The sequence below is a fragment of the Schistocerca gregaria genome, chromosome 7, assembly GCF_023897955.1.
Source record: "Schistocerca gregaria isolate iqSchGreg1 chromosome 7, iqSchGreg1.2, whole genome shotgun sequence".
NCBI lineage: Eukaryota > Metazoa > Arthropoda > Insecta > Orthoptera > Acrididae > Schistocerca > Schistocerca gregaria.
In genome coordinates this window covers 546,353,305-546,373,189 of record NC_064926.1, presented here as the reverse complement: position 1 = coordinate 546,373,189, position 19,885 = coordinate 546,353,305, and the positions used below count along the sequence as shown (strand labels likewise).

Sequence of the window (19,885 nt, the reverse complement as noted above, 5' to 3'; positions counted from 1 at the left end):
GCTTGATATGTCGACACCATATTCTTGTAGAATCCATACTCTTACAGCAACGTAGAATTAGTGCAAAAACCAATATAGTGCTCCATGATCATGAGGATGGACAGGATAAACGGAGATTGCAGTAATTAGGTCAGAAGGTGAAGGACACATTAAGCCTTATGCTAGTCATCATAGAATTACACTAGTGTATCAACCGATTTGAATAATTATTGGCACTCATTGGTTAGTTACTAAACATTTCTGTACTATGTATGGAGTATTACAGAAAATTATTCATAAGTCATCTCGTTACAGTAATTATCACAGAACATTATTCATGAGTCATCGAATTACAGTCATTAGTGGCATCATCAGTCTTCTCACTACAGTAATCATTGGCATAACATTAATAGAGTACAACAAAATATTATTTACAGGAATTATTGGCATAGCATTTATGCATAAGTCATCATATTACAGTAATCATTGGCATCATAAGTAATCACATTACAGTAATTATTGGCACTCATTGGCCAGTTTCAAAGCATTTGTATGCATTATTCAGAAGTCATCATTCAAAACAAGAATTAATTATTGGCATAGCATTTATGCATAAGTCATCACATTACAGTAATCAGTAGCATTCATTGGCCAGTTAGTAAACATGTAGCAAGTATTGAGCATTACAAAACACTATTCATAACTCATCTGATTGCAGTAATTATTGGCATTCCCAATAAATAAATACGGTAACTTACCAATAATAAAATCTGACTAATCCCTCAATAAAAGTTGCGACTCACTTATAACCTTTCAGTAATTGACTGTGAATTTAAACTTAAATTTTGGACGTCAGCAGTGCTGCGTCATGGCCCTGAAAATTCATTATGAATAAATTGAAAAATCTTAACTCAGTTAGGTCGCCGGATAACGCGTATATATCTGCCCCTATAAGAAATTTTTCTGGCACAGCCGAGTGCATTGCTGGCCGATAGATTTGTCATGTATAAAAAGAAACAACTGGTTTTTCTTTTCAATAATCGAGATGACCAAGGATTGGAGAAATTAGTGAATTCTTTAAATTGAAATGAATGATTGTCAAAAGTTACTTTTTATGAGAAAGATTATTATTAAGAGATTTTTTAAACATTTACATGGGACTTGATTTAACAATACTACATATGCGCGACGCTGCTTTTACCTTATACTACAACGCTCAGGCTCCGCCATCGCTCCCCACGACCGGCCCAGCCAAAACGGTACACCAGACTGCTAGCAACTACTTACTCCTACTACTACACAGTTCCTACTGCATACAACACTGCTCTTTGGTCTGAGATTCTCTTATAGCTTACATATCGCAGGCAGCGCGTGAGCAATCCATCGAAATTACATCTGCTAGAGTGCGCTAACAGAAAATTCATTAATCTTGGAACTCTTACAATTTTCCCACTAGAGAGCGTCCCGCTAAGCACAACAGTGCAGGCACAGCTCTCGTCCGTCTCCGCACTACGAGATGGCGCTGCCATAGAGATGGACCAAATTCTGCTCCTGCCGATCCACATATTAATATGTAACGCAGCCAGTGAGATTGCTGCTAATGTAGAACCTTTTCTCCTCGCGGATCACACTCGCACAGTGATACATGAGTGCGCGAGGTATTATAATGAGTGTACAGACCTCCAATTGGTCTGTCTGCATTTGTCTGTACCAGTCTGTACGAGTCCACATTTGTCTGTAGTCAAGTTTCAGTCTGCGACCAATACGATTACCATATCCCTGTACATAGCCATGAAGATAAATGTATAGACACTTTTGTCAAGTATCAGAGATATATGTGAGAATAAGATTAACGAACAAATACCAAAGGAACTTCAGATTGTCAATTGTAAATAGCATCTAGAACCAAGTTAAGTAATTTTTATGACTTATTATTTTAATAAATGTGTGTGAAAATTAATCAAGTTCTGTTTAAAGTTGGTCACCTTCAATCTGCCATTCTAAGTGTGGAAGTGGCATTTCTATCGTCTGACCTAACGGCAGAAGATAAACACGCCACGATAAGACCACGAGACACATTGCTGACACTCGCCCACTTCGTTAGAGTGACAAGTCAAATAATCTTATGGTGTGTGTACTGAAGGTCTTACAGTACGCACACCACACCCACGTCTAATGAGACCTGCAGTTTCTTTAATTGGTCTCAGAAATTGGTCCATTTTTGTCGGAGGCCTGTAGATGGATTTGATGTTGCGTCGTTTCGGCAAATGGTTTATCTTGCCCGTCGCTGAGCCACAGAATGGTAAAAAACAAGTTTCTTTTCCTGCACCTCGTCGCTGGATTCGCTGTCAATCTCGGGTGAAATCACTTCATTTATATTGATGGACGTTATAGCCGTTGTTCTTGCGTAGGTTGCTCAGCTCCTGGCGCAGGTTATCAGCTTATGACATCATTCTTGCAGGATGCAGCAACGTTTTTAAGACAGTGCGCTTCTGTGCCGGGTGATAATGGCTGATGGCATGAGTGTACAGACCGATGTGGATGTGTTTTCTGTAGGCGCTGTGGCCGAGACATCTATTCGTTTTCGGTGGACGAGAACGTCGAGGTAGGGCAATGCATCGTCTTGTTCTTCCTCCATGGTAAACTAGATGTTACTTTTAACACTGTGGAGGTGTTCCAAGAACTCGTCAACTTTCTCGCGTCCGTGGGGCCAAACGACAAACCTCCGCCGCGAGACATTCCTACCTGTGATATAATAAATGGCGTCGAACAAGCAGTCCGCAAGCTCCCAAATGAAGTGGCGGATGAAACGCAGTGTGCAATGAGTCCTATTCTGACGAAAGCAACGTTACCACCACCCAACATGAGCAAGGCTGAGCGCAATGGCCTGCGAGCACGACACAGTGATGAAAGCATTGTGGTCCTTGTTACTCACAAGCGGAATGCAGCCGTGATTATGGAATAAGCGTACCATGATACGGAGCGCTGCGAGCTACTGGACGAAGATACTTATTGAAAACCCCCACGCGACCCAACATTGAGAATGATAACTTCCCAAGCACTCTTCGGTGGAAGCCACCGTGGTCAAGATTCTCCTCTCACATACTGTAAGTCCTATCACATTATTTGACTTGTCGCTCTAACAAAGTAGGCGAGTGTCAGCAATATGTCTTGTGGTCTTATCGTGGCATGTTTATCTTCTGCCGTTAGGTCAGACGATAGAAAGGCCACTTGCATGCTTAGAGTACTAGATTGACGGTGACCAACTTTAAACAGGACTTGATTAATTTTCACACACATTTATTAAAATAATAACGCTATTTACAATTGACGATCTGAAGTTCCTTTGGTATTGGTACGTTAATCTTATTATCACGTATCTGTAATACTTGACAAAAGTGTCTATACATTTATCTTCATGGCTAAGTACAGGAATATGATAATCTTATTAGGCGCAGACTGAAACTTGACTATATACTGGTACAGACAAATGTAGATTGGTACAGACTGGTGTAGACTAATGCAGACTGACTAATTGGAGATCTGTACACTCGTTATAATACCTCGTGCGTTCAGGTATCACTGCGCGAGTGTGATCCACGAGGAGAAAAGGTTCTACGTTAGCAGCAATCTCATTGGCTGCATTACATATTAATACGTGGATCGGCGGAAGCAGAATTTGGTTCGTCTCTATGGCAGCGCCATCTCGTAGTGCGAAGACAGACGAGTGCTGCGCCTGCGCTGTTGTGCTTAGCGGGGCGTGCTCTAGTGGGAAAGTTGTGTATGCGCTGACTACGCGGAACTATGTACACAACACTAGACCACCTGCTGCTTGTGTTCTACCGTAGATCCACAAGGACGGGATCCCATTCCACGTCATTGTATCCACCACTGGCTCGCCAAATACAAGCTGGCCAGGTACTTGCCAATCTCCTTGCTCCACGTGTGGGGAGCAAGGAGATTTTATCAACAGAATTAACTGTCTTCCACTCGATGCGCAAGTCGCCGAGGTGGTGTCAAATCGAAAGACTTGCAACCGAGCCGGCTGCGGTGGTCTCGTGGTTCTACGCGCGCAGTCTGGAACCGCGTGACCGCTACGGTCGCAGGTTCGAATCCTGCCTCGGGCATGGATGTGTGTGATGTCCTTAGGTCAGTTAGGTTTTTAGTAGTTCTATGTTCTGGGGGACTGATGACCTCAAAAGTTAAGTCCCATAGTGCTCAGAGCCATTTGAACCATTTGAACTTGCAACCGGCGAACGGTCTACCCGATGGGTGGCCCTAGCCCAACGACATTTACATTTTACTTTACCGCCTTCGACTTAGCGAGCGCGACATTATGGTCAGTATTGATGTGGTTGCGCTGTTTACGAATGTGCCCGTCAAAGACTGTTTGGACCTAGTATTCCATCTACCTATAAGGGGTCTTCTTATTTTCTGTACAACGGTCGGTATTATGATCAGACGAAAGGCGTTGCGATGGGTAGCCCGTTAGCTCTAGCTGCTGCAAACCTCTTCATGGAGAATTTTGAGGATATTGCCTTCGACAGAGCTACTTTCAAGCGTAGATGATTTCTTTCGATACGTCATTTGGCCCCACGGACATGAGTTCTTGGGACACGTCAGCGGCATTAACGGTAACATCTAGTTTACCATGGAGACAAAAAGACGATGCATTGCCCTTCGTCGACGTTCTCGTCCGCCGCAAATGGAATGGATGCCTTGGCCCCAACGCCTACAGGAAACACACCCAAACCGGTATGTATCTGCACGCCATGATCACCCGGCGCAGAAGCGCACTGTCTTACAAACATTGGTGCATCGTACAAGAATGACGTCAGACGCTCATAATCTGACCCATGAGGTGAGCCATACACGCAAGGTCTTCAGGAACAACGGCTCCTCGTCGGTAGATTTGCTGTGAGTTTTGTTTTCTCGGTGTTAGAGCTTTTTCTAAGACATCATCATCAAACCTGTAAAAATAACTTATATTAGGAACACGTTTTGGTCTTGATTTAGTCTTTGGAATAACTCAGTATTAAGTATGAGCTCCGGTAACACAATTGAATTAAATAATTCTAGTATCTAAAATTTGTTGTGGTCTCTATATCAAAAGTTAATATTTTTTATAACGAGCAAAAAAGGAAATGGTGTGTAAACGTGTAAAATAAAGAATAATAATAAGCAAATTCTTCGTCTATTTCTTTTTCATGAAATATGTATTGTACTGGCAACTCATAAGTGTATGTGGAAAATATATGTCAGCTCGCTATTACGAAAAGCATTTAAAAATAGTTTCCAATGATGAACATTCTAAACTATTGTTATCCACGTAAAACGATGAGTGTGACAGTTCAACAAAAAATTGCATTGGTTGTCAAGAAAATGTAGTTGTTTTTACTTAAATCCTGTCGGCCAGTGTCGTCGAGCGGTTCTAGGCGCTACAGTCTTGAACCGCGCGAACTCTCCGGTCGCAGGTTCGAATCCTGCCTCGGGCATGGATGTGTGTGACGTCCTTTGGTTAGTTAGGTTTAAGTAGTTCTAAGTTCTAGGGGACTGATGACCTAAGACCTTACGTCCCATAGTGCTCAGAGCCACTTAAATCCTATTTCTAGGGACAAGCTCTCAAGTAGGTGCATGATTTGTCAACAAGAAGATTGTTGTTGTTGTTGTTGTCTTCAGTCCTGAGACTGGTTTGATGCAGCTCTCCATGCTACTCTATCCTGTGCAAGCTGCTTCATCTCCCAGTACCTACTGCAACCTACATCCTTCTGAATCTGCTTAGTGTACTCATCTCTCGGTCTCCCTCTACGATTTTTACCCTCCACGCTGCCCTCCAATGCTAAATTTGTGATCCCTTGATGCCTCAAAACATGTCCTACCAACCGATCCCTTCTTCTAGTCAAGTTGTGCCACAAACTTCTCTTCTCCCCAATCCTATTCAATACCTCCTCATTAGTTACGTGATCTATCCACCTTATCTTCAGTATTCTTCTGTAGCACCACATTTCGAAAGCTTCTATTCTCTTCTTGTCCAAACTAGTTATCGTCCATGTTTCACTTCCATACATGGCTACACTCCAAACAAATACTTTCAGAAACGACTTCCTGATACATAAATCTATATTCGATGTTAACAAATTTCTCTTCTTCAGAAACGCTTTCCTTGCCATTGCCAGTCTACATTTTATATTCTCTCTACTTCGACCATCATCAGTTATTTTACTTCCTAAATAGCAAAACTCCTTTACTACTTTAAGTGTCTCATTTCCTAATCTAATTCCCTCAGCATCACCCGATTTAATTTGACTACATTCCATTATCCTCGTTTTGCTTTTGTTAATGTTCATCTTATATCCTCCTTTCAAGACACTGTCCATTCCGTTCAACTGCTCTTCCAAGTCCTTTGCCGTCTCTGACAGAATTACAATGTCATCGGCGAACCTCAAAGTTTTTACTCCGTCTCCATGAATTTTAATACCTACTCCAAATTTTTCTTTTGTTTCCTTTACTGCTTGCTCAATGTACAGATTGAATAACATCGGGGAGAGGCTACAACCCTGTCTCACTCCTTTCGCAACCACTGCTTCCCTTTCATGCCCCTCGACTCTTATTACTGCCATCTGGTTTCTGTACAAATTATAAATAGCCTTTCGCTCCCTGTATTTTACCCCTGCCACCTTTAGAATTTGAAAAAGAGTATTCCAGTCAACACTGTCAAAAGCTTTCTCTAAGTCTACAAATGCTAGAAACGTAGGTTTGCCTTTTCTTAATCTTTCTTCTAAGATAAGTCGTAAGGTCAGTATTGCCTCACGTGTTCCAACATTTCGACGGAATCCAAACTGATCCTCCCCGAGGTCTGCATCTACCAGTTTTCCCATTCGTCTGTAAAGAATTCGCGTTAGTATTTTGGAGCCGTGACTTACTAAACTGACAGTTCGGTAATTTTCCCATCTGTCAACGCCTGCTTTCTTTGGGATTGGAATTATTATATTCTTCTTGAAGTCTGAGGGTATTTTGCCTGTCTCATACATTTTGCTCACCAGATGGTAGAGTTTTGTCAGGCTGGCTCTCCTAAGGCTGTCAGCAGTTCTAATGGAATGTTGTCTACTTCCGGAGCCTTGTTTCGACTCAGGTCTTTCAGTGCTCTGTCAAACTCATCACACAGTACCATATCTCCCATTTCATCTTCATCTACCCCCTCTTCCATTTCCATAATATTGTTCTCAAGAACATCGCCTCTGTATAGACCCTCTATATACTCCTTCCACCTTTCTGCTTTCCCTTCTTTGCTTAGAACTGGCTTTCCATCTGAGCTCTTGATATTCATACAAGTGGCTCTCTTCTCTCCAAAGGTCTCTTTAATTTTCCTGTAGGCTGTATCTATCTTACCCCTAGTGAGATTAGACTCTACATCCTTACATTTGTCCTCTAGCCATACCTGCTTAGCCATTTTGCACTTCCTGTCGATCACATTTTTGAGACGTTTGTATTCCTTTTTGCCTGCTTCATTTATTGCATTTTTATATTTTCTCCTTTCATCAATTGAATTCAACATTTCTTCTGTTATCCAAGGATTTCTACTAGCCCTCGTCTTTTTACCTACTTGATCCTCTGCTGCCTTCACTACTTCATCCCTCAGAGCTATCCATTCTTCTTCTACTGTATTTCTTTCCCCTATTCCTGTCAATTGTTCCCTTATGCTCTCTCTGAAACTCTGTACAACCTCTGGTTCTTTCAGTTTATCCAGGTCCCATCTCCTTAATTTCTCACATTTTTGCAGTTTCTTCAGTTTTAATCTACAGGTCATAACCAATAGATTGTGGTCAGAGTCCACATCTGCCCCTGGAAATGTCTTACAACTTAAAACCTGGTTCCTAAATCTCTGTCTTACCATTATATAATCTATCTGATACCTTTTAGTATCTCCAGGGTTCTTCCACATATACAACCTTCTTTCATGATTCTTAAACCAAGTTTTAGCTATGATTAAGTTGTGCTCTGTGCAAAATTCTACTAGGCGGCTTCCTCTTTCATTTCTTAGCCCCAATCCATATTCACCTACTATGTTTCCTTCTCTCCCTTTTCCTACACTCGAATTCCAGTCACCCATTACTATTAAATTTTCGTCTCCCTTCACTATCTGAATAATTTCTTTTATTTCATCGTACATTTCTTCAATTTCTTCATCATCTGCAAAGCTAGTTGGCATATAAACTTGTACTACTGTAGTAGGTGTGGGCTTCGTATCTATCTTGGCCACAATAATGCGTTCACTATGCTGTTTGTAGTAGCTTACCCGCATTCCTATTTTCGTATTCATTATTAAACCTACTCCTGCATTACCCCTATTTGATTTTGTGTTTATAACCCTGTAGTCACCTGACCAGAAGTCTTGTTCCTCCTGCCACCGAACCTCACTAATTCCCACTATATCTAACTTTAACCTATCCATTTCCCTCTTTAAATTTTCTAACCTACCTGCCCGATTAAGGGATCTGACATTCCACGCTCCGATCCGTAGAATGCCAGTTTTCTTTCTCCTGATAACGACATCCTCCTGAGTAGTCCCAGCCCGGAGATCCGAATGGGGGACTATTTTACCTCCGGAATATTTTACCCAAGAGGATGCCATCATCATTTAATCATACAGTAAAGCTGCATGTCCTCGGGAAAAATTACGGCTGTAGTTTCCCCTTGCTTTCAGCCGTTCGCAGTACCAGCACAGCAAGGCCGTTTTGGTTAATGTTGCAAGGCCAGATCAGTCAGTCATCCAGACTGTTGCCCCTGCAACTACTGAAAAGGCTGCTGCCCCTCTTCAGGAACCACACGTTTGTCTGGCCTCTCAACAGATATCCCTCCGTTGTGGTTGCACCTACGGTGCGGCCATCTGTATCGCTGAGGCACGCAAGCCTCCCCACCAACGGCAAGGTCCATGGTTCATGGTGGGAGGAACAAGAAGATAGGCAAAAAGAATTAAGAATTACAAAAAAAATGGTTCAAATGGCTCTGAGCACTAGGGGATTTAACATCTGAGGTTATCAGTCCCCTAGAACGTCGAACTACTTAAACCTAACTAACCGAAGGACATCACACACATCCATGCCCGAGGCAAGATTCGAACCTGCGACCGTAGCGGTCACGCGGTTCCAGACTGAAGCGCCTAGAACCGCTCGGCCACACCGGCCGGCTAAGAATTACAAATGATCTCAAAAGTTAATTCAGTCACATAATATAACAATTTAATCTGACCCTACAAATGCAAATAATCTCCATACCGTGAAATTAGATGCTCTCAGAAATTTAGCTAGTAATCTTGCTATTATTTGATATACCACCTTGTTTATCTGGACATCGATAACAGCTTTTTCACAATGTTAGTATACCGCCTCGCGCCAGATCTTGCAGACGCGTCGGTCTACAACAACAATCAAAATTCCGGAGGGAGATAGGTTTGCAAGAGTCTTCATTCGTTTATAAAATAAGATCAGGGAGAAATTCCTAAATCTGCGATATTAATTTACCAGCTGAAGACTGCTCCACTCATATCTTTGCTACAGTAACTGCAAAATTTTCTCCGTCTGGGAACGGTACAGGGCCAGAGACAGTTTACAGTGTTCACGTGTTGTAATGTGCACTGGTCGTCGCTTCTTCCGCTGCACCACTACGCGGTTAATATATCTGTTAGGTGGTTACACTAATAACATTATTTCATGAAAAGGATGTGTTGCATTTTAACAATAGACCGAGCATTTGAAAACAATCATTTACGTTGGCCTTATGGGATAACAAACACTTCCCAGTGTCTTTTACTGGCATTGTTGTCTCCAGGCAACGTTCCTTTACACACTGTGAATGCCAGTTGTTGTAATAGGTCAAGGTTTTCCACATGAGATGGCAGTTTGTGCAGTGGTGTTACAGAGATATCCTCGTGTGAGCAACAGGGGTGTCTTATTTTGGTTCTGAAAGAGCGCATTACAGTAAATTGGCAGTAATCTTAGCAGATTTTCTTCAAGAAATACCCAGAGGTGAGTTTGCAGCAGAAATATTTCAATCTAATATTGTTTTGAATTACGTAAATAGTATAAAACTTTTATGTTGCCTGTGAGCAACATAGCCCATAGCTGGGACATGTGCCATTAGTATATTACATATGCTTACGGCGGATATTCAAAACAACAAAATCGTGACACTTGCAAGCTCATTTTATGGTGTCCAACCACTCTCAACCGTAAGATGACGGGAGAGCAAAGAAAAAAGAAGAACTGATGTGCCTTGTCCCAGTATTGTACGTCAGTACAACAAGCGCATGGGAGGAGTTGATCTTGCTGGTATGCTGATAGAGCTCTACAGGGTACCGATGAAAACTAGGTGTTGGTACATAGGATTGTATGGATTTATGCTAGCTCTCAGTGTTGTAAATGCCTGGCTGGAATTTCGAAGAGAATCTCTGGACAAGAAGACCTCACTGAAGTCATTCATGGCAGATACTGACAATGATTTGATGTTTTCAGGGAAAAGGAAAGTAGGAAGGCCCTCAATAGACATAACACCACCACAAAAGAAGAGGAGGAAACCAACAGCTCAGACTGTTACACAAAATGTCCGATTTGATAATATGATAATATGGGCCTGTATACGGTCCCAAAGGTCGTTGTCGTTATTGTCCATCTGGATTTTCTACAATCATGTGTTCAAAATGCAATCCAGTATTGTGCTTCGTTCCAAAGAGGAACTATTTCTAAAAATCCCATTGCAAGAAGAACTAGAAGGAAAAATGAAACAGTTCTATCACACAGTAGGGATGCATAAATGTGTTTATAAATTAAATTATTCACGTACAGGAGACCTTTTGCTTGAGGTTATTGGCAAACACCTTTTTTCTATAATATGTATAAATGTGGTCTACTGCTGGCAACGTTGCTTGTAAGCAACATTTCATACTTTTCATAATTTTTGTCAAAAATTTCTAAAACTGACTGAATTGTATTTCTTTAAGCACAATAAATAAATATAAGCACTGAAAAACTTTTTTTGTTTTTATTTTCACTATTTGCCAAATAAAGGGTTAAGACCAGAAACGGCGGGAATGTATAGATAGAATGACTTGTTATAGAAAAACAGGGTCGCTGTATCTGTCAAATTTCCGTATTTCGCAGGAGGCTGTTCGTCCACTGACAGTATGCACCACTGTGCAAACGTTTCCACCTGCACTGATAAAAAGAAAGAAAGAATAAAAGAGGAAAAACAGCTCGTTGTTTTGCATTGTCGGAGGCGCGGAGCGCCTGCACGCTTGCCGCTGTTGAATCGACTGTATTTATTTACTCTTTTGTCCTTAATGTGTCTGCTGGAGCGCACATTTTATATTATTCGCAGGAAAAACATTTGGCACTCTTTTGAAGAGTGCTGGCAAGTGTTCGTGTCAAAGGGACACATATTAAACGCTCTTGATCCATTGTGTGCTGCTTCACAAAGTACGTGTCTTTCCAGTGGAAAATGGCCGTGCGGTACCTAACAGCATTATAAGTGTCAGCAGCGATCGAACAGAGGACCTTAAGCTGTCTCAGGGTACCTTACGGTGTCGCGTCCGAGGCTTGGGGTTCACCGATGGACTCGGCGGCGGTAGGCTGCCTGAGGTGAGTGGAGACCCAGCCTGCTGTAGGCTTGGAGCACACGAGCAGGACAGCGGCTCAGCTCAAGCTCTCCTCCTTTGCGCTTCTGCCGAACTCTCCACTCTTTTCATAAACGTGACGTCTACTGCGACTCATCGATCTATTCCCAGACGACTGCTTCGGGTGAAAACTCAATCGTAAAGCACAACCCAAAATTTCACGTTGTAAAAGTTTGTTCTGATGTAACCCAAACGACGTAAAATTGCTTGAAATTATCACTCCCCATATCGATGTTCCTATTTGTATATACACTACTGGCCATTAAAATTGCTACACCAGGAAAAAATGCAGATGACAAACGGGTATTCATTGGACAAATATATTAAACTAGAACTGACATCTGATTACATTTTCACGCAATTTGGTGCATAGATCCTGAGAGATCAGTATCCAGAACAACTACCTCTGGCCGTAATAATGGCCTTTATACGCCTGGGCATTGAGTCAAACAGAGCTTGGATGGCGTGTACAGGTACAGCTGCCCATACAGCTTCAACACGATACCACAGTTCATCAAGAGTAGTGACTGGCGTATTGTGACGAGCCAATTGCTCGGCCACCATTGACCAGACGTTTTCAGTTTGTGAAAGATCTGGAGAATGTGCTGGCCAGGGCAGCAGTCGAACATTTTCTGTATCTAGAAAGGTCCGTACAGGACCTGCAACATGCGGTAGTGCATTATCGTGCTGAAATGTAGGGTTTCACAGGAATCGAGTGAAGGGTAGAGCCACGGGTCGTAACACGTCTGAAATGTAACGTCCACTGTTCAATGCGCCGTCAATGCGAACAAGAGGTGACCGGGACGTGTAACCAATGGCACCCTATACCATTACGCCGGGTGATACGCCAGTATGGCGATAACGAATACACACTTCCAATGTGCGTTCACCGCGATGTCGCCAAGCACGGATGCGACCATCATGATGCTGTAAACAGAACCTGGATTCATCCGAAAAAAATGACGTTTTGCCATTCGTGCCCCAAGTTTTTTAGACGTTATCCCCAGCGTTGCTAACACTTATTGTGTAAGTCAGAACCACCTGTTATTGTCAGTGGCATGACAGGTTTTGTGTCGCATAGGTTTCGTGAACTAATCCTGCTGCTGTTCATCTTTATATTGACACTTCATTTTAGAACTTTCTTTTGAAGCAACTGAGGTATTTCAATAAAAGCAGCAGGTCGACATACAGTCAGTTCAACAAGAAAGTGTACGCTGTTATCTGTATGAAATAAAATACACTACTATCAATATATGTTAACATGAAAATACATGTTATTAATAAGTGAACAATTACCTAATAGTTAATGAAATGCCCTGCATTATCGGTTACAGCTTGGCACATTAGCCCTCTCTCCGCTACATCGTCCATGTTCCCAACCTTTAAATATTGTTTGACTCACTTCGCATCCAATGTATTTGACGTACTAAGAATTTTAGCAGCGGCTCCGTGTGAAAGCCTTGGTGCCTTTGGATAATTTACAAGGAACACTGCCTCAAGACGCTTCAGATATTTTGCACTCATTTTAAACTACAACCGGCAAAACAAAACCTCCAACTCTCACGCTGTTGATGCATACACTGTGGGTAAAATCTGTTCTCGACGTATCAAGGAAACGTTTTGAACGGTAGTTTGGTAATATGAAGAGTTCATTTGAATCTAAAAACAATTGTTTCAAAAAGTAAATGAAAGTTGCTTTGCTGCTGCATTACAAGTATTTTTTACTCAATGCCTTTCAAATAGTAAATAGTTATATTAAAAGCAAACACGAACAGATAGTTTCACTGTGACTGTAGAAAGAATAACCAAAAGTGTAAGTACTCGTAAAAATGTTACTGTCACATGACACATTACACTGACTGCCTTACAGAATTACCCTCAGTATGCCACTTACTTCTTGGGAACGAAGGAAAAATCAAACAACTCTACAATCAATACTTATACATAACAAGGGGACAAGCTTACCGTTAGCAGTGCCTCAGGGAAGCGTGGCATATGCATTAATGATTTGGCAGTCGGGCTGGACAACAATCTGCGGTTGTCTGCTGATGATGGTACGGTGTACCGTAACGTGTAGAAGTAGAGCGACTGTAGGAGGATACAAGATGACTTAGACAGAATTTCCAGTTGGTGTGATAAATGGCAGCTAGCTCTAAACGAGGGCAAATGTAAATTAATGCGGATGAGTAGGAAAAACAAACCTGTAATGTTCGAATACAGCATTAATAGCACCCAGTTTGAAACAGTCACGTTGGTTGAATATTTGGGCATATCGTTTCAAAGCGATATGGGACTCGCTGGAGGAAAGGCAACGTTCATTTCAAAGAACACTCTCGCGAAAATTTAGAGAACCAGCATCTGAAGCTGAATGCCGAATGATTCTATTTCCGCCAGCTTACATTGCCCTTAAGCAACACGAAGGTAAGGTGCGAGAAATCAGGGCTAATACGAAGGCATAAAGACATTCGCTTTCCTCTCGCTCTGTTTGCGAATAGAACAAGAAATGAGATGACTAGTAGTGGTACGGTTTACCCTCCGCCACGCACCGTACAGTGGCTATGTAGGTATAAGGTGCAAAAGTAAATAATATCTGTAATTTAGCATAAATGCCTTGGGACTCATATTCGCAAATGCCTTGTACTATGGCGTACTGCAGGCTCAGGAAATATTACAACCAAATAAATATACCATCTAATTCACATATCAGAATGGTGTGGCTGCTTGTGGAACCCAAGAATACTGTTTTGCTGTGAGTGGAGCAGCTATTAAAAACAATGCTGATAATTTATGTTCGTTTTGATACTGGTTCGTGCTGAAGAACTGAAAAGAAAGGTCCAGTCTTTAGTTTTTGGTGCACATCAGTAAATATGTTTGTATAAATAATGATTGTAATGAGTCTCATTCAGTGAGATCCCCCATTCTTTACGAAAAGCGGTCTTGTTGTTTCAGATGAGAGGCTACCTGTCAAGAAAGCGAAACACTAGTATTACAATATTAGTAGCAAAACAATATGGTTCTACCCGCTCACAATTACTGGCATTGGTCAAAAAGATTTCTAAAATTTCGTATGTAGAGGTAAACTGAAGGGATGTGATGAAACTTGTTGGGCTACGGTAGTAAAAAAAAAGGAAGGCTTGTTACAGATAATAAGCGAAATCCGTTCCTATCAATAAGAGCGAAAATTATGCAAAAAAGCTAAATTTGCAGACAGTAGCTTGATTACTTCCATTCTTGAGATGTACGGAATTATTGGGAACAGTAAGTAAACCGTTCGTGGTTTTATTTTATGACGACAGAAAACGCAATTTCGACGTCGCGCAGACCTTGTGGGATCTGTGGACGCAGAAGAGGCTCCCGCCATCTGTCGCAGTGAGCGACGCGTTTCAGATTTAATTAAAAAATCCCGAACGCCTGGACACTGCTGCCTTTCCCGGCTACCCTCTTTTGTCTGTGCCCCGTCACCAAAGTCTGCTCTGCGCATGCTGGTCTTCCTTTCCCGTTTTCCTTTAGTTTGTCTCTCGCGTCCCACATTCGGCATTATTTCATGTCTGAATTTCCGGCGTTACCACAACAGCATATCTCACTCTATCTGCTCCTGACTGTTAAGGTTTAAATCTATATTCAGTACTGCTTTAGAACACTGCATACGCAGTTAATTTCACATCCATGTAGAACCATCCAGAATACGGTTTTCCGTCGTTCACTCAAAGAAAATGGCGGTATGGCTCCTTTCAAGTGACCACGTCCGGTATTTCCCCATGTCCTTGTCCTATTCGCATTGGTATCTTTAATGGCGGCGTCATGAACGGATGCAAATCTTCTTGGTTTCCTTCGTCACTTGGCCGGCCGTTGTGGCCGAGCGATTCTAGGCACTTCAGTCTGGAACCGCGCGACCGCTACGGTGGTCGTAGGTTCCAATCCTGCCTCAGGCATGGATGTGTGTGATGTCCTTAGGTTCGTTAGGTTTGAGTAGCTTTAAGTTCTAGGGGACTGATGACCTTAGATTTTTAGTCCTATAGTGCTCAGAGCCATTTGAACCATTTTTTTCGTTCGTCACTTGTTAAAATCAAGACATGGCGACCAAAGTAAATATATTCATTTTTGTGGTGTGTATCATTTCCTTAAAACGCTTAGCGCTGTTTATTTACCCGAAAATTACATGTCTTATCATAGTAATCTTAAGTTTTTGTTCCTTGTTTGCACTTATCATCATATCTGAGAAAAAAGGCCTTCAGTGAATTTTGAGTCTTATCATAGACATAAATAACTTACTCGTCATGACAGAATAGGACTCGTACAGTGTGTCGAATAAAGATGTTTGGCAGGCTACTAATAATGACCCTCGTATGTTCATTTTTCGAAACAAATAGAAAAGATTTAATTATATTAGTTTGGCGACGGATAGTCGTTAAGTTTCAGCTACAAACCCGAAAAAGTAAAGTTGCATATCTGATCTTTCGTCTGTTTGAGGTACATGACTGCAGTCATGACACACATTCGAATTCTTGTACCGGCACTAGAGCAGCCAAAATAATATGGCACAGCCCGTTGATAAACTGCTACATCGTACGGTTATTCGTTTTCTGTGTCTGAAGGGGTACAGGACTGCAATGAAAGCGCATGGCGACAGAACAGGACGAGGACATGGCGAAATATAGGACGTGGTCACTTTAAAGGAGCAATACCACCAATTTATTCGAGTGAACGATGGGAAATCAAATTCTGTATGGCTCTACATGAATGTGAGATTAAATGCGAATCCAATGTTCTAAAGCAATACTGAATATTGATTTAAACATAAGTAATCGAGAGTATGTAGCCTGAGATATGCTGTTGTGGTAACGCCTAATATCAGACATGAGAAGTTCAGGGTTTCGTCTTGGATCACCATTCAATCAAAAAATTTAAAAACTCTTCTTCACCTGGTACCATAGTCTGCATTCGCTGATTTAAGTGTTCAACTATATCATTTTTTTTGTTTCTGAAATTTTACGTTCACATTTCCAGATTTCAGCCTTCCCGTCTTTGGTTAGTACTCAATTAGCATCTGAGCTCATGATATTCATACAGCTCTTTCTCTCTGGGTTTCTGTATGTTTACCGCACACAGCTTCTGTATTCCCCACAGTTAAGCACGTATCTGCAGCTTTTCGTTTCTTCTCTAGCCGTTCCTGCTTTACCATTCTGCTCCCCATGTACCGATTCTGAGCTTCAACTTGTTACTGGTAGCGCAATGCCCGCTAAAGGCAGGGATCCTAGTTCAAAGTCCGGTCCGACACACAGTTAGAATTTGTCACATAAACCAACGCAGCGTGTATCTCGCAGAGAGTAAGGCAGTATTAATTCTACTTACAGTCTGAGACTGTGGGCACGTAAACTTCTAGCTATACCCAAAGTCTAGGAACAGCCTGTGCAACACTGGGGAGCAGGTAGTAGTTGTGGTCTCCAAGGCGTGCCTATACGCCGTACCTGATACCTGCATCATAGTCTGCTGAACGCTGTAAAGTTCTCGGCAGCTGTTACTCCCTATTGTACCACAGGTATTACGGAGTCTTCCATTCTATACATGTGTGAAAAGCGGGGAGAATTATTGCTTAAAAACTTCTTTGCCCGCGACGGTGAACTACATCCACATCTACATACATACTCCGCAATCCACCATACGGTGCGTGGCGGAGGGTACCTCGTACCACAACTAGCATCTTCTCTCCCTGTTCCACTCCCAAACAGAACGAGAGAAAAATTACTGCCTATATGCCTCTGTACGAGCTCTAATCTCTCTTATCTTTGTGGTCTTTCCGCGAAATGTAAGTTGGCGGCAGTAAAATTGTACTGCAGTCAGCCGCAAATGCTGGTTCTCTAAATTTCCTCAGTAGCGATTCACGAAAAGAAGCCTCCTTTCCTCTAGACGCTCCCACCCGAGTTCCTGAAGCATTTCCGTAACACTCGCGTGATGATCAAACCTACCAGTAACAAATCTAGCAGCCCGCCTCTGAACTGCTTCTATGTACTCTCGCAATCCGACCTGATGCGGATCCCAAACGCTCGAGCAGTACTCAAAACAGGTCGTATTAGTCTTTTATAGGCGCTCTTCTTTGCAGATGAACCACATCTTCCCAAAATTCTACCAATGAACCAAAGACGACTACCTTGGAATAGTTAGCATCCATATTCAAACGTCTGCCAGGTCTACTTTTCCAATACTTGCAGGACACTCCTCCTTGAGTCAGACACTCCCGTGACCGTTAGTGCTGCCTTTCTTCTACATCTACACCATACTCCGCAAGCCACCGAAAGGTGTATGACGGAGGGTACTTTTGGTACCACTATCTGATCCCTCCAATCCTGTTCCACTCGCAAATAGTGCGTGGGAAGAATGATTGCAAATAAGCCTCTGTATAGGCTCTAATCTCAATACGCGGGCACGGATGGCTATAGGACAAATGTAAGGATGTAGAGGCTTATCTCACGAGGGATGAGATAGATACTGCCTGCAAGAAAATTAAAGAGACCTTTGGAGAAAAGAGAACCACTTGCATGAATATCAAGAGCTCAGATGGAAACCCAGTTCTAAGCAAAGAAGGGAAAGCAGAAAGGTGGAAGGGGTGTATAGAGGGTCTATACAGGGGCGATGTTCTTGAGCACAATATTATGGGAATGGAAGAGGATGTAGATGAAGAAGAAATGGGAATACGATACTGCGTGAAGAGTTTGACAGAGCACTGAAACACCTAAGTCGAAACAAGGCCCCGGGAGTAGACATTCCATTAGAACTACTGACAGCCTTGGGAGAGCCAGTCCTGACGAAACTCTACCATCTGGTGAGCAAGATGTATGAGACAGGCGAAATTCCCTCAGACTTCAAGAATAATATAATAATTCCAATCCCAAAGAAAGCAGGTGTTGACAGATGTGAAAATTACCGAACTATCAGTTTAATAAGTCACGGATGCAAAATACTAACGCGAATTCTTTACAGACGTATGGAAAAACTGGTAGAAGCCGACCTCGGGGAAGATCAGTTTGGATTCCGTAGAAATATTGGAACACGTGAGGCAATACTGACCCTACGACTTATCTTAAAAGAAAGATTAAGGAAAGGCAAAAAAAAAAAAAAAAAAAAAACCGGTTCAAATGGCTCTGAGCACTATGGCACTTAACATCTTGGGTCATCAGTCCCCTAGAATTTAGAACTACTTAAACCTAACTAACTTAAGGACATCACATATATCCATGTCCGAGGCAGGATTCGAACCTGCGACCATAGCGGTCCCGCGGTTCCGGACTGCAGTGTCTAGAGCCGCACAACCCCCGCGACCGGCTAAGGAAGGGCAAACCTACGTTTCTAGCATTTGTAGACTTAGAGAAAGCTTTTGACAATGTTGACTGGAATACTCTCTTTCAAATTATGAAGGTGCCAGGGTAAAATACAGGGAGCGAAAGGCTATTTACAATTTGTACGGAAACGAGATGGCAGTTATAAGAGTAGAGGGACATGAAAGGGAAGCAGTGGTTGGGAAGAGAGTGAGACAGGGTTGTAGCCTCTCCCCGATGTTATTCAATCTGTATATTGAGCAAGCAGTGAAGGAATCAAAAGAAAAATTTGGAGTAGGTATTAAAATCCATGCAGAAGAAATAAAAACTTTGACGTTCGCCAATGACATTGTAATTCTGTCAGCAAAGGACTTGGAAGAGCAGTTGAACCGAATGGACCGTGTCTTTAAAAGAGCATATAAGATGAACATCAACAAAAGCAAAACGAGGATAATGGAATGTAGTCGAATTAAGTCGGGTGATGCTGAGGAATTAGATTAGGAAATGAGACACTTAAAGTAGTAAAGGAGTTTTTCTATTTGGGAAGCAAAATAACTTATGATGGTCGAAGTAGAGAGGATATAAAATGTAGACTGGCAATGGCAAGGAAAACGTTCCTGAAGAAGCGAAATTTGTCAACATCGAGTATAGATTTAAGTGTCAGGAAGTCGTTTCTGAAAGTATTTGTATAGAGTGTAGCCATGTATGCAAGTGAAACATGGACGATAAGAAGTTTAGACAAGAAGAAAATAGAAGCTTTCGAAAAGGGGTGCTACAGAAGAATGCTGAAGATTAGATGGGTAGATCACATAACTAATGAGGAGGTACTGAATAGAATTGAGGAGAAGAGGAGTTTGTGGCACAACTTGACTAGAAAAAAGGATTGGTTGGTAGGACACGTTCTGAGGCATCAAGGGATCACCAA

The 19,885-nt window shown here is 42.0% G+C and overlaps 1 protein-coding gene across 3 annotated transcripts in view; it reads left to right on the top strand.

The window, feature by feature from the left end:
- Positions 1-19,885, top strand: part of LOC126281359 (integral membrane protein DGCR2/IDD-like) — an 844,874-nt gene that overhangs the window by 758,580 nt on the left and 66,409 nt on the right. Inside the window, exon 2 of one of the 3 annotated variants that reach the window (XM_049980267.1) lies at positions 11,467-11,612. The exons of the other annotated variants lie outside the window; for them this stretch is intronic. Coding sequence (XP_049836224.1) covers positions 11,467-11,612 — 146 coding nt within the window. The remainder of the gene's footprint in view (positions 1-11,466; positions 11,613-19,885) is intronic. 3 annotated transcript variants of the gene reach the window in all.